The 23362-nt window shown below is 35.0% G+C and overlaps 1 protein-coding gene across 1 annotated transcript in view; it reads left to right on the top strand.

Annotated features, from left to right (window-relative positions):
* Positions 1–22402, top strand: part of ANO3 (anoctamin 3) — a 126275-nt gene extending 103873 nt beyond the window's left edge. Inside the window, exons 15-27 of the mRNA XM_005529077.2 lie at positions 1297–1379; positions 2332–2472; positions 2829–2993; positions 4278–4314; positions 6418–6529; positions 7688–7745; positions 9162–9259; positions 10732–10877; positions 10985–11137; positions 11834–11981; positions 13240–13320; positions 14163–14268; positions 15027–22402. Coding sequence (XP_005529134.1) covers positions 1297–1379; positions 2332–2472; positions 2829–2993; positions 4278–4314; positions 6418–6529; positions 7688–7745; positions 9162–9259; positions 10732–10877; positions 10985–11137; positions 11834–11981; positions 13240–13320; positions 14163–14268; positions 15027–15209 — 1511 coding nt within the window. The 3' untranslated portion in view covers positions 15210–22402. The remainder of the gene's footprint in view (positions 1–1296; positions 1380–2331; positions 2473–2828; positions 2994–4277; positions 4315–6417; positions 6530–7687; positions 7746–9161; positions 9260–10731; positions 10878–10984; positions 11138–11833; positions 11982–13239; positions 13321–14162; positions 14269–15026) is intronic.
* The last annotated feature ends 960 nt before the right edge of the window (positions 22403–23362 follow it).

Genomic DNA, 23362 nt, shown 5'->3' with positions numbered 1-23362 from the left:
TGGGAAAGAGAACATTGCAGCTTTTTTAGGACCTCAGGTGAGTCTGGAAAAGGTGCTTCAGTTGACAAGTACAGTTAACTGAGGATTTGGCCTCACCTGCTTCATTTAGATAGAAGCTTTTGTTTATCTTTGCATTGTCAAACGTTTCATGTGCATATGTAACATAAAAGACATCATTTTTTGTTATTCATATAGTACCAGAACCTATTATGGGTTGTGGTAAACTCCACTACTGCTTAAATTGAGAGCTGGCTGCGGTTTTTGTTACGAGCATCTGAAACTTACATCTGTAGAGCCATGGTTCAAAGAATAAAAGCACATACTACCTAGAAATAATAGTCAGGGACAGGTTCCTTTCATTTAACAATCCATTATTTATGGATTATAGTGGTGTGGTGAACTTCTGCTAACTTCTGGTTGCTGTGCTTTAATATATTATATAGATAAGTCGTGTATATTTATGTAGATATAGGTATAATATATGTAACTAATTATATATCAAGTACGTATAGAAACCCAAAAAGATATTAAACATAGTACAGAAATATTGATAAACACCATCCTGTTTATTCTGAGTTAGAAATCCTTCTGAGCAGTTGGCTTTCTAGAAGGAAGCAAATTTTTTTACTTCCTGTTTGAATTCATTGTTTTCCAAGGAACAATTGGACAGTTCTATGTTTTGTCAGGAATCACACCCTAAACAAGGTGTCTTGCCCTCAGTGGTAGACTGTGATGTTTTGGAAATTTGGAGTTATAAATAAGTTGTAATTATCTTATAGAAACCCCTAAGTACATGGAGAATCTGATTATGGTCTCACAACTGGATTAGAAATAATTGTCTAAAGAATTATTCTAGTAGCAAAACTGCTTCAGTATAAAACTTATAGCTGGGAAAAAAATGAGGTTGTTTTACTTGAACTGAATGAGATAGCTGTTAGCTCTTTATTAATAGATATCATTGTGCATGTGTATCCTTGTTTCTTCAAGAGAAGATTTTATGTTTTGAATAAAATGAAAAGCAAAATGATGAGTTTAAAGGGATGGCAATGTCTCATATTGACAGGTACTTCTCTCTGTACATATACTGCAGACAACAAAAATATGATTCTTAGATAAACATTGTCAAATAGTATTTTAAATTTAACAGGGATCATCCTGAAACTACTTAGAGTTTTCAGATTCTATGAGGAGAACTGTCAGAAAGTGGCTAATGATACTTGTGACACTGATGATTTTCTTAAGATCTGCATGGCCCTTTTTTCCCCCCTGTAATTAAAGTACAGTTGTTTTCCACAGCCACAGTCTTTCTAGAGTTTTGGAAAAGACGAAGAGCTGTATTAACTTATGACTGGGACCTCATAGACTGGGAAGATGAAGAGGTAAGAAGAAACAGAAGTAAACATGTAAAGCCTCGCTATCAGCATGGTTGAAGTCTCAGTATCAACCCATATTGTATGTCAGTCATCTGAGTTTGTCATTCAGATGGTATTTGCATTTATAGCACTAGTTGCAGAATACAAAGGTGTGCTTGAGATTGTGCAAGGATATTTTGCCTTTTGCAACTAACGTTATAATTCCAAATATAATTCTACATTTATTAGAAGTATCCTTGGAAAAAATGAGAGGAAATAATTGCTGTACAGAGGACAGGGGCTACTTCTTATGTCAGCATAGCTGCCTTTCACTTCCATGGTTTCTTGTTCTGGAAATTCCTGATCCTGCATAAACATAGGACCAAGAAAAACAACAAGACAGAAACTAGATTTTGTATCATTTGGAGAGGCATAGCTTATCCTTGAACATCATGCTTGAACATCATTGAACATGATGTTATCAGCATCAGCAATAATGAAATTTTGTTCTTCCATAAATCACTACTCGGCAAAGCTGTACTTCACCTATATTGGCAATTTAATTGCAGTTTAAGTCCATAGGCTTCACTTGTTTTACAGCTTTCCATGGATGGGTAGATGGAAGCTGGCAGCTTTTAATAAACGCTCTCATAACACAAAAAGCTTCATTATAACTGGCCCTAATTTATAGTTTTCTTATCAATTTTTGCAGACAATCCAGTGTCTAAGTCAGCAATATGATCCGTGATTCTTTTTAACGCCCTCACATAGTGGGAAAGGCTCCTGTGGTTTCTGTTCTTTGCTGATCTCTGGCACTGCTTCCAAGGATTTTCAAAAGAGCAAATTATTTAGGTGTTTGAGTTGAAGAATTATAAAAAATACTTTGTATCAGTATAATATTCTGCTTTATAGCACATGTATGTCTGGTTCTTGAGAGACAGAAGTAATACAACAAATGGAATCCACCCTGTCATTCCAGGAAGAGCTGCGTCCCCAGTTTGAAGCTAAATATTCCCAAGTGGAACGAGTAAATCCCATCACAGGAAAACCTGAACCTTTTCAGCCTTTCCCTGATAAACTCAGTCGACTGATGGTGTCTGTCTCAGGAATATTCTTCATGGTGATGTTTAATAATATAAGAATTATTGTATTGTAATTCATCTTATTCTGATGTAAATAGTAACTCAGCATGACTGCATTCATAAAGATTTGTGGATTTCCAAAGTATAGGCAAAACTGATTGTCTGTCTTACTGCTTGTTCAGGGATCTCTTTGTTTCATAAGATGGAATATAGTTATATTGTAAAAGAGCAGTAAAGAAATGTTTTAACTCATCTATTTTTTTTATTCTCTCAAATTCTACTTTTCAAGACAAATATCAATCTTTAAAACATTTGTTTTATTATTTCAGTGGATTTTATTTCAGATGTGATTTCTTTTCTTCTAATACCTCTGCTCATAAATACATACTTGTAGATTTCACTGGTCCTTACTGCAGTGTTTGCAGTTGTGGTATATCGACTGGTAGCCATGGAGCAGTTTGCTTCTTTCAAGTGGTATTTCATCAAGAAGTATTGGCAGTTTGCAACTTCTGGCACTGGAGTCTGTATCAATTTTATGATCATCATGTCACTCAATGTTGTAAGTCTTCTGTTCTTTTAAAGGAGCAATTAATTTAAAAGAGTAATTTTTACAAGCTTACTGAGTTAACCATGTATTAGATATATACATGTTCATGCTTATTCATGTAGCAGTGTCTGAAGCTAGTATTGCAGTGGATTTTTCTCCTCTGATAAAATGTTTGTCAGTGTTTTTCTCTACTTCCTCCTTAATTTGTCACTGCACATATTTTCTTATGGCACCAAGTTACAGGGGTACAGATTGCTGCTTTTTACATTTGTATTTTTTTAATATTACCTTTTTCAGTAGATCTCTAATTGGAACTACATTATTTTCTTGACTTAGAATTTGGTTTCCAGGTTGTTTTTGATTAATTACTTTGGATTCTTACCTTTCTTATTAAAATGCAGCTCTGATACCAGTGTTGCACAGTCCTAGAATCACTGTGATATATGATTTTGCTGTTAAGTTTTTTCTGTCATGTAACAGCACAGGTTGAATCATTTGCTCTTATAGCATTACATGGACAGAAACTCTGTTTTTTCAGCTGCATTGTAATTTATTGTCTTTTGTTCACATGCAAGCAGAAACAGCTCAACAAGAATAATAACCCAGCTTAACAGTAACATTGCCTTTTAATTCTATTAAGGCATTGCATTCACTGCAATAATTCTTCCACAGTCCTGTAGTTATTTCTGTTATTATATATGATCACTCCACATCATTAAAAAATATTCAAGTGAACAAGCAAAGCTATCAAAACTAACTTGCTGTTTATAGTATACTCCAGGAAATATATTTCAGAGTTGGTAACTGCCTGGGGCTAAGTGTCATTTAAAATAAAGACTGGAGATAGTAAATATATAGAGAGATAAATTTTCAGTACAAGGCTGATATCCTCAACCTGTATCCAGATTCATGCAAAGAAAAACTGTGTCAAGGCTTTTTGCCTACTTTTAGATTACATAAGTCCATTCTTGAAATTAAAGGATAAACATCTAACTGTTCATTAAGAAAACCATTGATACCTGAATATTTCTCTTGATCTATTTGGTTTTCGTTTATAGTTATTGTGTATTTAATGTACATTTATACATGCTTATATACATTTACATGGATAAAGAGAGTGGGACTGGAGGAGTTGAATGAAGTCTTTATAGGAAACTATACAGATCACATAGCTACAGCATCACTCTCCCCTGTCTGTCCAGATACCTTGATGCTTTTGATGCTTGTTTTCATTTTAGATTTGTCATCACATCAGCCAGGATGTCCAACACTTACACCATTTCATTTCTGTTTTAGGTATATGAAAAGGTTGCCTATCTCCTGACAGACTTAGGTATGTAGGTCTTTACCCATTGTATGGTTCTTGCTGGCTGTGGCATATACCTTTATAGTATACTTATTTACCTTTAAAGAAGTGTTTTGAAAACTTCATTATGAAGTATGTTTTTGGCATTTCTCTAAGCAAGTGAGAAATAACACAGAAAGAAAACAAATTATTATTTCACTGAGGTAAAAAAATAAAACTAAGGAATTTATTCTTATACTTCTGCTTTTAATGTTTCATAGTATACATTGAAAAACAGTAATATTATTTTGGAGCAAAAGTCAAAACTTATTATTTCTTATTGCGCTAAAGGGTTTTTCTCCGTTTTCTCCAAATGCTTGGTTTATTTCTTATTATTTTAACAAGTTAAAATTAAATCAATTTAATCTTTCAGATCAGAAAAAAATGGGTTAAGATAAAATTAAGTTGTCCTGGATAAAAATGTTAAGTCATGAATTTTAAAGTAGCTCCATTTCTGTAACATTAAAATTTTATACTGAAGCCTCTAGTCATGATTCAATCACAGACATAAAGCTTTCTAGCTAATAGAAAACAAGAAAGCAAAGACAGAATATAAGATCTCTGGCTGTGTCAATGTATTAATGTTTAGTGTTTCATTTTACATGCTCACTTTTAACCCATGTCAAATTATGCAAGTGATCTTGTCTTGGTTAAATGCCACCTGGCTGCTTAAATTCCACAGATCCCTCTTTTAGTTATATTAAACGAGGTGCTCAAAACTTTATAGTGCTTCAGGTAACAGGCAGTAGAACAGGCTAGAAAAATTCAGAATTTATAGTCAACTTACTCAAATTATTAAAATATTTTAAAATATCTCTTCATATCAAACTTATTTCTATTATTTTTAAAATATTTTGTATTGTTGCACGTCACAGAATGGGAAAGAAAATAATTGTTCAAGTGTATAAGCAGTTTTTTCCCACAATACATGAATTTTTTTCAAAAATGATTTATTGAATTAAACATAATGGAGCATTAGGTGTTCAAGCTAGGTAGCTCATAGACTTAGATGTTTCAGACAGGTAGCTCATTCTTCTTGCTAAGGTGTTTTACATCAGAAAAGGAACCCTTCTGGGAACAGCTGTCCATGTGTAAAGCTAGTATCCTGGGTATTTCTATCCAAATTTAGTCATCATTTCACCAGAGTAGTAACAGATTTTAACTGACAAATCCAGGCAGTTTAGGCTTACAACTCATGTGCTTTACAACTCCTGTGCTTTGTAACTTTTACCAGTGTACTATATTCTAACTTTGATATTTCCATCAAAGATGGATTTTGTAAAAATTAATTTGTAAACATTATCACCGAGTTCTAATTCAGACATGATGTCCTACAAACTTTAAGGACAGATATCCAAGGCAGGGCAGACCCACACACTTGTACACAAGAACACTTGTAGCCCTACTACACATTTCTACATTTCTTTCTAAAAGAAGTCAAGAAAGAACCTCTGTCCTTTCCTCATTGAGTTATGAACTGTTTGGCACTCCACAAGCATTATGAAAGGGAAGGCTTGAGGATGAAGTAATTAATGAAGTAATTACTGGAGTATTTAGAAGCTGAGAAGTGTGGATGAGAGATCAACTGGCTTTTAGTTGACTTTTTCACCTCTGCTTCCCTTGGTAACCCCCATCTATTGCTCCACTGATTCCAAGTGCTTTCACATTTTTTGAGGGGTTTGGTTGGTTGGTTTAGGTTTTGTTTGTTTGTTTGGGGGTTTTGTTGTTGTTTGGTTGGGTTTTGTGGGTTTTTTTGTTTGTTTTTTTTGTGTTGAGTTTTTTTCTTTGAATCAAGATACCTTTAATCTTAAGATAAAAAATTTACACTACTTTCCAAATGTTTTCATGGAAGTGAAACAGGTTTCTTCCCGTAGTATTATGATTTATTCTGAGCCAAGGGGCTTCTACTGTTTATACATAGAAACAATATAATCTGAGCTGGGGCAATGAAAAGAAATCAATTGCAACATGATGGGGCACCATGACTTAAAACCATCACTTGTTTTGTTGGTGTTGATTGATTTGTGAGCAGACTTATGCATAACTCAGTTTCATTTTTGTTTATATAATGTATATTGTGTCTTTCTGAAGAGCACCCTAGAACAGAATCTGAGTGGGAAAACAGCTTTGCCTTGAAAATGTTCCTTTTCCAGTTTGTCAACTTGAACAGCTCCATCTTCTACATTGCCTTTTTTCTTGGCAGGTAAGTTATCTCTGCCAAGTGCACTTAAAAGAAAACTTGCACAGAACTCAAAATCTTCACAGATTTTGTAAATTTGAGAAAAAACAGTGACGGCTTGAACTGTGAGGTTTAGATACAAGTTGGTTTCTGGGCATAATTACAACACTAAATTTTTCCAAACGTAAGGAGGGGTTGGACCCTCAAAATGTTTACTCATGAAACTAGAGAGTAAAAATTCTACTTTTTTATGAGGTGTATGTGACTTCCCTGCTAAATAAGAACTCAGAACTTTAGAAAATGCAATCACTTCCTAGATATGGGTCTGTATTTAGCCCTGTGTTAATAGGCTTTATTAATATTTTCTTGTTTGTTGCCCTTGAGTTACATTTCCAAGAATGCATTTCTGTAAATAGTAAACATTGTCTGGCAAATCTTACACAAGAGTAGGAAGCAAAACTTCTGGCTCCAATTTTTGTGTGTATCTTTAGCTTAGAGCATGAGATACAGCCCAGATCTAACCTTGCTTCATCTTCAGTTCAATTTTGTTATGGTCACACTTACCGTGTCCACAGAACCTGCAGAATATTTCATGGTATCTTCTATAAAGTTTTATAGTATAATTTCAGTTCAAGATGGTTTGGAAAAAAAATTAACAAGCAAAGAAACAAAAAAGCCTAGTAAAGACTGTTGGTGATAATCTGCTTGTTGCATTCAGTGGTCTATTTGCCATACAGTATCAAAATTTGTTTGTGTCTTCCTCTCTCCTGTATCTAATAGGACAGGCATGGGTTTCTTTATCTCTTTTATGACTTTCATTGAGGTCATCCAGATTGTTTTACAAGTCCAGTGTACACTTCACCTTGGCAAGCAGATCCCTGTGCTGCAGTTAATTCCTATTAATTGTAATGGCTTGCTTATCTTCTTAGAAGCAGGTTAGATTTTGAATATCTAACATCTAAAATCTCTGAAGCTAAGATTTTTATTCAGGACATAATAAAAGTTTAGGCTCACTTGTCTTTGTTTGCATTCTGAAACTTCCATATCCTATGGACACACCAGATTTAAGCCTGTGTGATTTATTCTGTTGACATTTCCTGAATTCAGTGGATGTTATGAAACAACCACTGATACAGGGTGTTCCTGGAATGTCCACTGAGAAACAGAAATCTTATTTTCCAGATTTGCAGGCCGCCCAGGAAAGTACAACAAGCTTTTCAACAGATGGAGGCTGGAAGAGGTAAACAATACTGTTTTGTGTTCCTGTGATATTTCCATGAGTAAAAAGGAAATGGCTGAATCCCAGTTTAAAGATTTTATTCCAAGTGCAGCAAATACTAAATTCTTACTGATAGCAAAGGATAGGATACATGGGTTTTTCCTTCTGTGTTCTCCAGTGTGCTGAGTGACTCTGCCCAAGAACACAAGTTCTTTCTGCCTCTGTCTTAGGGAAAAACCATCAGGAATAGTCCCTTTCCTCACAAGCACTATGAGTCCTACAAGATTGGAATCACCTGGTACTTGGAATTTTTGGATAGAGGACATAAATGTAAAGTCATCAGCTTTTTAATCAACTTTATAAATTTCTGTCAGCACAGAAAAAAACACAGATGTGTTGGAATGGGTCCAGAGGAGAGGCACAAAATGAATCAGAGGTCTGGAGCATCTCTCCTGTGAAGACAGGCTGAGTTGGGGATACTCAGCTTGGAGAAGAGAAGGCTCTAAGGAGACATTATTACTGCCTTTCAGTACTTAGAGGTGCTTATAAGAAAGAAGGGGGCAAACTTTTAGTAGGGTCTATTGAGACAGGGCTAATTGTTTTAAACTTTAAGGGTTAATTATTTTAAACTTAGAGAGGCTAGATTTAGAGCAGGTTTAGGAAGAGTTTTTGGGTTTTTTTTTTTATTTTGGGACAGGTTACCTAGAGAGGTGATGGATGTCTTGTCCCTGGAAACATTCAAAGTCAGGTTGGATGGCACTCATCTAATTGAAAATGGCAGTACTTATTGCAGGACTAGGTCATCTTAAGGGGTCCTTTCCAACCCAAACTGATCTATAACTCTATAGAATTCTAAAAGAAGAAAAAGAATATTTTCAAAATTTAACTTGAATGTTAGAATCGCAACCCACCAGTACGCTGAAGTTTCCTCTTTTTTCTGAAAAACAGATTTCTTCTACTGAAACTTGGTAGCCACAGAGTAAAATATCATAACTTTGTAGTCCATTAATTGAAAAAAATAGTTCTGTAATTACTTAGCTTTTTAATATGGCAGTACATATATATATGTATATATATCACATATCAGTACCAGAAATTTTGCTAGTAAATCTCTCTTTAGGCTTAGATTATTGCAAATGAAATATTGCTCCATTTTTCTGAAATGAGTAAGTACTTACTGGTCTAAGTGAAATGGTCTATATCATTTATCATATATCTGGCACACAAACCTTTATATTAGGCAATATGATCTAATATCTAACAATATGTCTAAAGGTCTGTTAATATTTATTTTATTAACATTTATTTTAATATTTATGCAGATGGAGATTAGTATTTTTCACCACACATACTTAATATTTTTTATTTTCACTCTGAACAAATAAAAATAAAGGAATTCTCTGATTTTAGTTATTGATCTCTTTCACTTCATTTCAGTGTCATCCTAGTGGCTGCTTGATAGATCTGTGCTTACAAATGGGAGTTATTATGGTTTTAAAACAAATGTGGAACAACTTCATGGAACTAGGCTATCCGTAAGTTCAGATGTTAAAGTTCATTTTAAAAACAGTGAATACATGTTAGCATGATTCAGTGACAAGGAGAAATGGTTATATGTTAGGAGGATGTTTTCACTCATTGCACCTCACATATTGTCACTTTATTCCCAAGGAAAGCATTAACTTCTGCTTTAAGATAAAGCTTCTCAGGATATGTTAAACATCCAAATTGTTCATTACTATTTAATTTTCCATAATACAGAGATTTTCAGCCTCTGAAATGCCTAATGAGCTAAAAGTCTTCTCTTGGAATGGGAAGAATGTATTTCCAGTAAAATATTGATCATTGAAGTCTCTACCTTGAAAAAGTAACTTATAATTGAAGTCCCAATTATCAAATATGTTAGAAAGGATTTTGCTCACAACATGCAATTCCAATTGTTCTGCAAATGAGGGACCATGTACTGTATATTGTGGAATGAGGATTTTTGAAATTGAGAAGCCCACTTGAACTGCCAGGTTTCCTGTCTTCTCAGCCAAGCAGGATGTTAACTTTGTCTAAAATTTATTTTAGAATATGTTTATATTCTGTTATGGAAAGAAATGTTTTGTTTGTACAAAACCATTGTTTGCAACATAGGCAACAGTTTGTCTTTCAGTAACAAGAGAGATCAAGAGCCAAACACTAAATTAGCTTGAGAAAAAAGAGAAGCCTTTTTATAAAAATACTTAGAAGAAAGTTATTTCCCACCTTTAGTCTCTTTTCCATAATATCTAGAAATAAATAGTAGTCTTTAGTTGGTTCATGTCTCAGTACTGGATAGTATCTTTAATTTAAATACCAGTTTAATTCATGAGCCTTCTATCTCCTTAATATTTATAGGTACTTTGTGAAAAGATCTCTGCACAGCTTTATGAAGAATTGTCTTAAATATTTCCACCTTTAGCATTCAGCAGCACCTTTTTAAATGCTTTTTCCTGCTTTAAGAAAATGAATATTCTGTAGGCTATCTAAATCTTTAGGTTTGTTCAAAAATATATGTATTCTGCTCCTCAGTGTATTTTAGTATGGCATTCTTACTGAGTTCTACTAACTTGGTTTGTCTTTTACAGGATTGAAGATAAAACATTATTTACTTTTTAGTGCTCTTGCTATGTGTGATTTCTTTTTCTTGGTGGTTATTTTTTTAAAAAATTATTTAGTCATCCAGATAAATCCTACCAAAAAAAAAAAGTCTATTCAAGCAAGTTCCATATTCTAAAAAGCTTATTTGTATAATGCAAAACATGCTACATTAAAGACATAATGAAAATTATAATGCAGAATTTTGAGATCTTTTTTAAGTTCTTTGCATTGTATCTAAGATGATATTGTAAAATTTTCCATAAAATACCTGAGTAATCATCCAGGTGCTGTTCAAAATAGGCCCACTTATTTTAAAAGAGTATCAGAACATATTTTAATTATCTGAGCAGATTCATTCATTAATACTCTCTTTATCCAATAGTTTATTACAGAATTGGTGGTCACGACGCAAAATGAAGAGAAGAGGGCAATCAATGGAGAATAAAATTTCTCTACCTCAGTGGGAAAAAGATTGGAATCTGCAACCTATGAATCTCCATGGTTTAATGGATGAATATTTAGAGATGGGTGAGCAAATTTGGGAGGTGTTGGTTTTCTTCAGGAAACAGATCTATGTTGCGTGTTAAGAGATTTTTTGGAATTTACAATTTCTTACCATAGAAATGCCTGTCTAGTTTTACAGTTTGGCTTCACCACCATCTTTGTTGCTGCCTTCCCACTGGCACCTCTCCTGGCACTGCTGAACAATATCATAGAAATCAGGTTAGATGCATACAAGTTTGTCACTCAGTGGCGAAGACCTATGCCTGCAAGAGCAACAGATATAGGTGAGAGAACCTGGTGGCTGTCACTGTCAGGAATCATCTTTTGTATTTTATCTTTTTTTATTTCTTTCATCTTTTATTTTCTTCTTGAAAACACCTTAACCCCTGAAGTATTTGATGTGTCAAGATGGTAACATAACCATCAGATTTCAGTGACAACTTTATTTTTAGGCTACAAAAGGATAGTTTCTTTGCTAAGGGGATTCCTCAAGTTTGTTTCCCATTTACAATAAGGAATCATGATAGTTTGAATATTGAAAACAGGCAAAAAGTATTTCAGGCTTCTGATTTGTGAAACTCCAGGTCTAAAATCAATTGAATTTAGAAATTAAATTAAAGGACTGAGTTAACTTTTAATTTAAAATTGAGCTAAATAAGAAATCTCTTTCCAGAATCTACTATTTGGAGATTTTAATTGTATCCTTATAACAAAAAACTATGGTTATGCCTTTGTTGGTTAGCTGTATCTTCTCAGCAAGTTGTGCCCTGTTGTAAGATTTCATTTGGGTGGTGTGGGTGGTGGCTGGAGTGTGGGGACATGGCTTAATCTTGACTAATTTTTCTGTCTCATAACTCATTCCCAATAAGAAAGGAAAGCTGTATGACTAATAATGACTTTATTATCACTAGTATGACTTTATATGCCTTAATGTGACTATAAAAAACTGACTGCTTTGTTGAAATTTCTCTTGTTTCTAGGTATTTGGTATGGAATTCTGGAAGGAATCGGTGTTTTGGCTGTCATCACCAATGCCTTTGTTATTGCCATTACTTCTGATTACATTCCACGTTTTGTCTATGCATACAAATATGGTCCCTGCACAGATCAAGGGTACAGACAAGAAAAGTAATTAGGATATTCTTTATATATACATGTATTTTTCAATGGAAGCACAATTTACTGCTGTATTTCTATAATAGCATAGATACATTTCTGGAAGCACAATTTACCACTGTATTTCTATGTTAACATATATCAGATACATTTCTTTTACATCTCTGCAAACCTTCACAGATGTGAAATGCAAGTAAGTCAGCCATTCCAAAGAGTTTGCAAAGTAGCTTGATTTATAAGTGGAAAATCATGTCTTCCCTTCTGAATGCAAACAAAAAAGTTGTACATTGCAGTGGTTTCCAGATCTTTTCTAGATAAGCTTTTCTTCTTTTCTGCACTAGGTCTATACTGTTTTCTCCCAGTACATTCTCCAACACACATATATGCTCCCAAAAACAGATATTTACTCTTCCTGAGCTGTCACAGGAAAAGAGAATTTATGGACAAAAATAATGAGGTGGGATAGGATGAAAAGAGACAGTATTGGAAAAATATTAGTGCTTAATGCACACTACCCATTTAAGAGAGAACTGTGTAATTCTATTTCTTCTTTTGCCAGTAGTGATTTGAGGTATTACAGCAAACCTGAAGATACAGATTATAAAAGGTTTTCTCATGCATCTCTTCTTAAATCTTCCTTATTTTTCAAATGTGCTTTAGTTAAGTTACAAGACATGTTTCAAAGAAGACAGGATGTTTTACATGTCTGTGGTTTTCAAGCAACAGCAAAAATTCACTCCTACAGTCATAAATCAATATATTTACATGACTTCTGTAATTTATAGTAATAATTTTTTGTCTTTAATATCACTGTTTGGTATATATGCACTGTTCATTTTACTGTTGGTGAAAACTCATAAAACCTGTTTTTTTTTGTATATGCTGCATTATTGGTGACTGATTCTGCAGATATGTTAAATTATTCTGCTCTCTGGATTTCTATCCATCTTTCCAAGTTCAGTCATTTTAGGAAACAGCTAAAAACACTGTAGCAGCTATTTTTGGTTTATATCTCCCAGTAGATAAGAAGCAGAACCATAAGAAGTGCTGCAAATAGACTTTTAAACAGCACTACACCTGAAACTGACGTTAATCTTTCTTTTCCAAGAAACTTTAATTCTTGGCATGAAACTTTAGAATTGCTTTTGTCCTGATAAGCAAATAAAGTATTATGCTCAAAATATCTGATAGCAGAATATGTTTACATGCAGGATGTTTATTTATAACCAATTTATGAAGAAAGTGCTGCCCATGTGGCTTTTTCTTTCAGATGCTTAAAAGGATATGTCAACAGCAGTTTATCAGTATTTGATTTGAGTGAACTCGGGATGGGGTACTCAGGATACTGTAGGTATGTTTCAATGCTCTAACTTATTGTTATACAGGCATGGATATTAATGAAGACAGTAAATTAAAAGTGCTGAAATTGCTGGCATTTCTTTTTTGCCTGTAAAAGTGTTGGAGTTCATGTTTGTTCCACATGGAAGCCTCAGGTGAAAAGAGTGTGTGGTAGGATACACTACTAACATATTGGAAATCTATGTTTGAAGTTTTTGCAGGACTCATGCAAGTCATTATCTTTCATGTCTCTATGAGTTATTTAATTTTAAAGTTTTACCAGCTGTCAAGAAGGGTAAAAATTCTCGTTTCGATTTTGTTAAGCATTCTGAAGTCAATTAATTAAAATACACAATTAAAATTTTTGTTACCTCTCTAACCCAGGTTGAGATTGCAAACAGTTATACAAGATGAATACAAGAAATACAGCATAAAAATGAAATATGACATGAGTGCACTTCTGTTTTCAGACTTCTGCAGTTTTGCAGTGAGTTAATTAGAACTTTAATTAGAAACATATTTCATTTATGCAGACTTTGTCTGGAGAATATCAAATGCTTATGAGCAAAGACAAGAACCAATTTAGAATCAACACACTTAACACTCCAACTTTGTAATAATAAAAGGAACAGTTTGCTCTGGATTTTTGGAAGCAGAAAGTACTGTTTCATAAACAGATTTATTTAATAGCCTGTATTCTGGACAGTTCCTCTCCCTTTCTGTTTAATACCTCTTGAAGTCTGCTTTCACTTCAATTTCTCTCCTTTTAGCCAGATCTGGGATGAGCTAGAGACCACTTGACCATGTCTAGGTTTTTGAGCAGGGTAATTTACTGGGTTTCTCTTTGCTTTGCAGGTACAGAGACTACAGAGCCCCACCGTGGAGTTCAACTCCATATGAATTCACTTTGCAGTTTTGGCATGTCCTGGCAGCAAGGCTGGCCTTCATAATAGTATTTGAGGTTAGTTGTGGGAGGGAACAATTCCTTTCTACTTCTTAGAAGTCTGAGTTGATACTTTACAGTAGTAAATTGTCATTTTAATCAATTGTTTGTTCATTACAGTCAAGAGAGAGGAAAAAGAAGTCTTCCCCAAACTGTTGTCTATCAGCTGCTTCAAACTGAATTGACAGAGCATGCACTTACTGTAGAGCTCCTCTAAAATTATATTTCCTTAACAGTCATACATCATGTTGGTTCCCTGCCCAATCTTTCCTATTTTATTGAAAAAGAAAAAATGCAAGTTTTGTGTATAGTATACTAGGCACAGTTATTACAAGATAGAGAATCTGTTTCAGGAAAATTATACATAATCCTAGACGAATATAAAAGTAGAAAAATATGTACTAAGTTTGGAGAACATACTGCATGCTACCCAGGAATCTGATTACCTGTTTCCATTATAAGCCCTGAACAAAGACTGCTTGTAGGTAGCATTTGAATTTGTTGATCAAACTAGCATATCCTGTAGTCACATCTTCATTTAAGTCACTAACTCTACCCTTTAATTTTTTAAAAACTTCAACATTTGCCCATTTCTTTTAGATCGCTCATTTACTCCCATATGAGTGTTTTTATTTAAAAAAAACAAAGGAGTTGCTTTTCAGTCGCTCATTGAATCTCAGTTCCAGTTTTGCCACAGACTTTTAGGCTCTAAAGTGTAGACCTACAAAGGAATACTTATTGATATATTAAGCATTTGTTTTTGTTTTTCTTTTCAGCACCTTGTTTTTGGAATAAAGTCCTTCATTGCCTACCTAATTCCAGACATACCCAAAGACTTGTGTGACAGAATGAGAAGAGAGAAATACTTAGTCCAGGAAATGATGTATGAGGCTGAACTGGAACATTTGCAAAGAGAAAGGAAAAAGAATGGGAAACAGTATCACCACGAATGGCCTTAGTCACCACCATACAACAAAAACACTTTGAAATTGGAGAGTGAAGTTACAAAATGAAGTCAGTCTGGCATCTGTGTGAGATTTGGTGGTGGTGTATATATATTCTTGCTAGGCTGTACAGTTGCATACTTCAGTGGGCACTGGAAAATAGATGTTTGCAATGATGACAATAAAAAGCCTTACCTCTAGCTGGTCTATTATGAGCTCCAATGACAATTGGCATTCAGAAATGTGCAGACAGATTAAAAGTCTGGACACTGTTTTAAAAAAAAGGCAATGGATTTTCATGGTGTTTATGAAGATACTATCAATATGATGAAAACAGCAAATTACCTGTGAACATATAGAATAAGGGCATGGCTAAAACCAAGTTATGTGATATTGACTACTTGTACAGCTTCTGATTGCTCAGCTCCATCTGTAATGCCTCTAAAGAACAGAGCAGTTGTTGCCTTTGTGGCCATGACTTGATCTTTCAGGCTTACTGTTTTGTCAGGTTTGTCCTAGTCTCTTGTTGAGATTGTGGATGTGGTCCTACCCTAAAAAAGGGGTCTGTGGCTGCTAAATATATACTATGCAGTTTAAGATTTGCACATCAGTGTCATTAATTTATCCATCTAGTTGAAAACCAAAAAGTCCAAATTCCGAAAGAGAACAGCAGTGCTAGGAGAATGTAATTTTCTGTTTGAAAATTACACAGCTGTTGAGTTGTCTTTCCACTTGTGTGTGTGGAAAGGCCATCTCCACACATTTCCAGGGTGAAAGAACTGTCATTTCCATGCTAACTGTGTTCCTGTTCCTCTTGATCAGTCTGGGCAGTGATTCCATGACTTCACAGAATGCTAACTTGAAATACTCCCATGCAGTGCAAATGACTTTCTCTTCAAAATACAATTATATCTTTATAGTATGCAAGCTTCTGCAGATATATATGAGACATGCAGTATAACATGTGGCTTGCTTGTTCAGGGAAGGAGAAGAAGAGCAAAGTGTAACAATGTTCTTCTTATTCTAATAGTAAATGTTGCAGTAATGTACACTTTTATTGGCCTAAATATGTCATAACATTGGAGCTGGATACAGGCAAATATGTATACAGGTTGTATATAAATGCATACACACATTGTGGTTACTCTTAGATTTATTATTATTATTATTATTATTATTATTATTATTAGTATGCCTTCTTACACTTTGGGGGGGATTTTTTCGATAAAATCACTAAAAAAGTATATGTTCATTGAAGATTCAAATTTCAGTTTTTATGTGCAAACAGCATACTGCAGTGTTGCTTGTGCTTAATAGTTACATTCTGGTGATGAAATTGTCTGTCACTAACATTTCATAATACAGGAAAAGTACTTAATGTTTAAACAAGTTTGAAGGGATACCTTGCAGGGAAGGGAATGGATAAACAGAGTTACAGTTGTTCTTTTTCTCTTGTACAATTTTAAATAATGCTTCTCTATATTGGATGAGAAAAATCTGAAAAACAGACTCAGCAAAGCACAGTAACCACAAAATCTACAAATTTTGACATTATTTTTAGGGATAAAGCTACAGCAAAATCACTGCTGACAGATATGGCAAGACCTGAATTTTCACTATTTACATTACCCTGTTGAATTAAAAAGTGTGATTCCAGTACTCACTTGCATTTATTAGCACAATAATTTTATTTTGTTTCACTGAAATTAATTTCAAGAGCCCATCAAAGCGGGTAAATAGGATCTGGATTGTATCCAGAGAGCTAACATCAGACTTCTAATTTCTTCAGTTGTGTTTCACCACATTAATGAGATTTCTGGGTTAATTTCAGCTCTGTTACCAGACAAGGCACTTACAGGACTCTGTAGTACTGCATGAAAGGAAGAAATAAATTTGAAGATCTGGTCCAATCAGATACATTACCCATACATTCTGTGATAAAGGATTGATGGAACTCAGCTTGCCATATTTTGGAAAGGCTGTTCTGTTCCTTCATTTGTTCCTTCATATTCTGGGTTGTGCATTAAGTTCCTTAAGAGTCAATATCAGAAAAAAAATTACTGCACTCTCCTCAGAGTGAATAGAATCACAACATTTTATTTAATCTATTGTCTCTCTGTCTCCTTCTGTGGATTGTCAAGCACTGTTTAACAGAATTAACCCTGTGTCACAGTTTTTGTTTCTGTGCCACCTAGTGATAATATTTCAATGCTTCAGAAGGTCACAGATGAGCTTTTTTTAATGTTTTCTCTAAAAACAAAATGTCTTGGCTGGCCCAAGTTATAAAGTTATGAAGTCATATACAGGGTAAAAATCAGGCAAAAATTGAAAATAATATTTTATACTTTTTTGTTTCTGCTATTGATATTGGCATGTGTCAGTACATACCTAGGCAAGTTCCAATTGGACTTGAAAAACCACATTAAATTTTTTTTTTGGATTTGAGATTTACATATATAGATATATATTATGATTTTTTTTCAACACTGGAATATAGGAGTATATGAAAGGCAAGTGTGTAGATCTGAAATGGTGCATTTTATGCACTGGAAAAGCACAAGAAATTTGGAAAAACACTCTGTGTGTCCTTTACTTTTGGAGGACATCAAAAATGTGTAAAGGTCTTGCCACTGTCTTGCCATTTGCTTAAGCTGAGAAACCTTTTTGCTCGACTTTGCTTATGCTGTTTTCATGGACTGCACATTATTTTCCTAAAGAATAATGCACACACTGTCCTCAGGAATAATGTATTTTTTGAATGGTGAATGATCTTTTCATATTCTAAATATTGTCTTTTCAAAAAAATGACTCGTATGACTAGACTGTGCATGCAGGCTGCATTTGTGAAATTTGACAAAGCTTTAGAACCTCAATTTGTGCAAAAATGCTTTGGATCATTGCAGATCTAATCTATGAAAACTTTGCTCTATGCATGCACCCTTAGAGAGACTGCATGAGCAACTGGATTTTTTATATATAAAGTGTTTGTTCAAAATGTGTTAATTATTCTTAAAAAAATTATGCATCTTGATTCAGACAAAAGAAATTTCCATTTCAGAGATGGCACAAAGTCCAGATACATGCTATACACCTAATTTCTTATGACATTTTATTCTAAATTTGTGCCTACTGTGTGAGATCTGAATTTTGGTGAATAAAAGAAGGAAAATAAGAATTCTGTTTTATTGGCCATCCTAATGAGAGGTTCCCCAAAGTTTGTCTCTACAAAGAGGGAGGCATTAAGAGTACTCACAACTGAATGCTAAGGCTTGCCTGAACATTGAGCTCAGGTTCCCACAGCACGCTGATTGAGCGCCCTTCAGCAGAGATTTGGAAACAAGGCCCAACCTCATGATGAGTTCAGTGACGCCTCTGAAGCTGTCACCCATGGCATTCTCCTGGAGAAGGTGGCTGCAGGTGTACTCTTAGCTGGATTAAAGCTAATTAAAGCTGGATGGCCATGCCCAGAGGGTGAAGTGCAGTGAAGGCTGTTTATCCAGGTCAGGAGCGTGGTTCCCCAAGGCTCAGTATTGAGGCCACTTCTGTTTAATGTCTTTATCAGTGATCTGAGCAAGGGGATCAAGAGCATCCTCAGTGAGTTTGCAGACCATACTAAGCTGTGTGGCATTGTTGATCTGTTGGAGGGCAGGAAGGCTCTGCAGAGAAATATGAACAGGCTGCATCAATGGGCCAAGTACTAAGTCTTGTCCCTGGATCACAACAATCCACTGCAATGCCACAGGCTGGGGGCAGAGAAGAAAGGACCTAGGGGTGCTAGTCAAGAGCAGCTGAACATGAGCCAGCTTCTGCCCAGGTGGAGAGAAAAGCTCACAGCATCCTGTCCTGTGTCACAGTGTGGCCAGCAGGACCAGGGAAGTGATTGTCCTAGCACTGATGAGGCCACGTGTTGAGACTGTGTCCCATTCTGGGCTCCTCAGTTCCAGGCAGACACTGAGGTGCTGAAGCTTGTCCAGAGAAGGACAGTGAAGTTGTTGAGGGATCTAGAGAGATTAATTTATAGGAGGAGTGGCTGAAGAAGCTGTGGTTTAGTTTAGATGAGGATGTTCAGAGGAGTCATCACTCTCCACAGCTACCTGAAAAGAGATTGTAGCAAGGAGGGAATCAGCCTCTTCTACCAGGAAACCAGTGACAAGACAAGGGAACACAACCTCAGGCTGCACACAGTAAGGTTCAGGTTGGACATTGGGAAGAATTTTTTCATTTGAAAGCATTGGAACAGGGAGACATTGCCCTGGGAGGTGGTGGAGTCATCATCCTTGGAAGTGTTCAAGAAATGACAGGACGTGGCACTTAGTGTTGTGATTTATTTGTTATGGTCAAAGATTGGACCTGATAATTTTGGAGATATTTTGCAACATTAATGATTCATCTCTTTCCTAACCCTTTTCATGAAAGGATTTATAGAGAAAATAGTGTCAGGGCTAAAATTTCAATAGTGATGATGGATGATAAGTGAGCTTTTGTTTTTGTTAGATGTTTCTTTGGAAGTACATATCTTCACTAGTATGAAATACATATCAGCTGTGGCTGTGCTTTTCCAACAACTAGCCATAAATTGTGTTCTGAGGCACAGTTAGGCTCAATTGTGTCCTGTGGAAAGCTCAGATGGAAAATGTCTAGACAGACTAGAAAAAATAAGTTAGTAGATAAATACCTTAATTTCCAGAACTTTCCTTCATAAAAAGTTCTACAGAAGGAAAAATACCTTGGGAAATACAGCTTCAGGGAGAGTATTAATATGGGGAAAGGCAACAGTTTGGGTGATGTTTTATTCTTAATGTGCCATTAAGATGATCAGTATAATCGTATGAGTAATGCACATCTGCTCTTTCCTTGCTTTGGCTTCCTCCACTGCACACTCCAACTGGGAGTGTTGCCAGAGAGAATTTCTGGAGCCAGGGAATCCACTGGAGTCACCTGCCAAGTCCTACATGGCACTGTGGGACTTAGCAAACTTTTGCATTTTGTCACGGTTTGTTTGGAGGCAAATTAGCATAGTTAGCCTGTAAAAGTCACTAATTTTCATTAAAACTTACTAAAACTAGATTTTTTATATATACTGGGCAATAGCCTTATCAGTAAAACTAATTTTATACAAACAGCTACTTATGAATGCAATAAAGTTAGAGGAATTTTTTTTTTTTAAATCACATTTTCTATTTAGTTTCTATTTTTATTAAGAAAATGGACAGAGATAAAAACAGTGGTATCAGGAATCACTTACAATGCAGTAGTACTTCCAGAAGCATTTCATTTTTTTGAATCCTCATAAAGTGCTGATGTTGCTTGTTTGGGGACAAAGTTTGAAACAAATGTAAGGGCAGCATTTCATAATTATTATTTGATGTTAAGGCTGATTCTAGAATTCAAACAGAAGTCCATTTCCAGGCAGACCTGTTATTTTGTTCCAGTGCATGCTTTGTATGGCTAAAATGCATACAGTGACACTTTTTGAAAGTGTTTAAGTGAATTCTAACCTATATGCCTGTAGTGGAAAATCTAGTAACTTAAAAAATTCCCCAAGTCTTTTCTTGCTCAACCTCATACTCACAAAACCCACATTCTTCTGAGGTAAAATTCAGCAACCAATGTATGGAGAGTGAGAATGAGCAGAAGGCAGCAAAGGGCTCATGTTCACTCCAGAAAGTTTTGCTCCAGAATTGCAGCAGGCTCTGAAAAATAAGGGTTTGAGGATGAAGCATGGGGACAGACCTCCTGATCTTTTTTTTTCCTCCTTTGGCTCATTCTTTATTTATCCTCAGTGTTTTATTACCAATTCGGTAACAGCAGTTTTTTTTTACAGGTTGTTTTTGGATGTCCCTTGCTGAGATGCCAAAGCAGAAAGTGCACAAATATTAGTCTGTCTGGTGCTTTTTACAAATCAGTATGCCCTGATTGCATACTCAGTGTGAGACAGTGTGGGGCACCACTACCTGTGCCATTTCTGTCCTTCCAGCCACCTCCACAAGCACCACAGCTTTTTCTCCTTGTGTCCCTTCCTCCACATGCACATACATCCTAAATACCCCACACAGCTGTATAGTTTTTAGATTTCTAGAATGGATTGGTTTTGACAATTTTTGTCTGATATTGCCATTGCAAGCACATTTACTAGAAATTTGGATTTCTAATAACCTTGGCGTAACCGTGACAGCACAATGTTACCACAACAGCACAAAGTTCTAGTGGAACAGTAGGGAAATCACTATGCCATGGTACACAGGAGCTTTTTAAATCCAGGGCTGGGATTTAGTCTCAAAATGATGGTGAAATCCCTCTTCACTGCACTTGAGATGACCTTGTGTTAGTTCTGTTGGCTCATTCTATCTTCTTGATTCAACCTCTGTATTGCTCGTTGTTCTCTGTAGTTTGCATTCTTACTGACATGAGCTACTTGTTAGGATGCAACAGGGTAAAAAATTAGGATTAAACCCAATGGAGTCTAAAGCTAGTGAGATTTTTAACCACTGAGAACACTATGATTTTTCTGTTAATAACAAAAAAAAAATCAGATCACATTTTATTTTCACGTTCTATTTAAACGACTTGGAGTTTTGTATTGAAAAATCTTCCAAACTGTTGGCTCTAATTTTTACCTAGAGTAGTATCACTGAAATTTTGGTTCTTTGAAATAATCTCATGTAAAATCTAGCTGAATAAGATGGTTCAGTCATTTTTTTACTCTGATAGTCCTGGCTAACTTGCAATATCCTGATCATAAGAGATTTCTTAAAATGTGTATATATTTGAAATTTATGTAATGTTTAAATACAGCTTGATTTCTAAGTAAGGAGTAAGAATAAAATTTCAGCTATTTTTTCTACTCATGAATCTACACTTTGTAAGTAATATTTAAAACAAGTTTACAGTATCAGAGAGTGTTTTGGAGAAAACTACTTTCCTGTGCAAAAGCTGTAAGTTCCTCCAGCATGTTAGCTTTCAGTTTCTTTTGTGTTTTAAGATTGCTTTTACAAGCAGCTATGTACCCCAGAAGTAAAATAATTCACTGAGGTAAAAGTTGTAAATCTGATTAACTATTGTAAGACACTTTTGGCATAAATTTGTCTTTGGGATGCTATTTACTTTATTAAGGTTTACATATACAAATGCAACTACTTGCTGTATCATGCACATTTGATTATTACTTTTTTTTTTTTTCAGTAATAAACTTTGATATCTTTGAAAAAGGCTGTGAGCTTTATTATTCCAAATATTCAAAGATAATTAAAAGCAATTTTATACTTGAAAAGTGTGTGCTCATGAGCATTCAAATCATAGTCTTGTAAGAAAGTAATTTCAGGGTCATGGTTCACTCAGGTATTTTTAACAATTAAATATTCAATTATTTTGGCCTCAAGGCACAGCTAGACTGAGTTTTCAAATTTTCAGTCATTTATGTTGTACTGCTTTCACTAGTGACTAACAATTTCTTATATTTAAGCTCTACTAGGATTTATCTGTTCCTAGTTTCATAATCTCAATTTTTCAACCCAAGTGGACATGCTAGATCTGCCTCTGGAAAGATCAGTGGCTCAGGATGTAGAGGAAATGAGAAGATAACTAAACAGATTAACTAACAGGTTAATTAACTAATCTAAAAAGAATGGAAATTTCTCAGAGTTCCAGTTTTGCTAGAACTTATCCTTAAATCTTCCTAGAAGGCTGAATAATGAATTATGGATTTTAGCCGTCATATGTTGTCATGTATCATCCACCTGTTGGAATTGGTATAACCCTTTGGCTGACTCCACTAAAAATACAAAAAAAAAAAATTTGAGCTCAATGTGTAGCTTTAGTTGTAATAAAACCAGTCTGGCAATACTTGAAGAAAAATCCTTCAGGATATTCCTTCAATAGCATTTGGAGAGAATGCAATTCTAGCAAACCTAACTCACTTTTTCCTGACATCAGATGGATAAATTGAGATTCTCTTCTGTGGCAGATGACTTGTGGTAAGTCTGTAGTATATCCAGTGCTGCCAGACTTGTGAAACACGTGCAGAGAATACTGATACTGCTCTTTAAGAAATATTCAAATTAAACCTGATTGTCTTCAGAGTTACAAATCTCTGAATCAGATATCCTCCAACGACTAGAGAGGGTTTTATCATCCTCCCTCTGACTATAGAGCTTCATATGTGTGTTTTG

This window comes from Pseudopodoces humilis, chromosome 7 (genome assembly GCF_049639895.1).
Source record: "Pseudopodoces humilis isolate 2021_Gansu_Grassland_sample_001 chromosome 7, ASM4963989v1, whole genome shotgun sequence".
Lineage (NCBI taxonomy): Eukaryota > Metazoa > Chordata > Aves > Passeriformes > Paridae > Pseudopodoces > Pseudopodoces humilis.
Note: the sequence above shows the minus strand (reverse complement) of the source record. Positions and strands in the feature narration are given on the sequence as shown.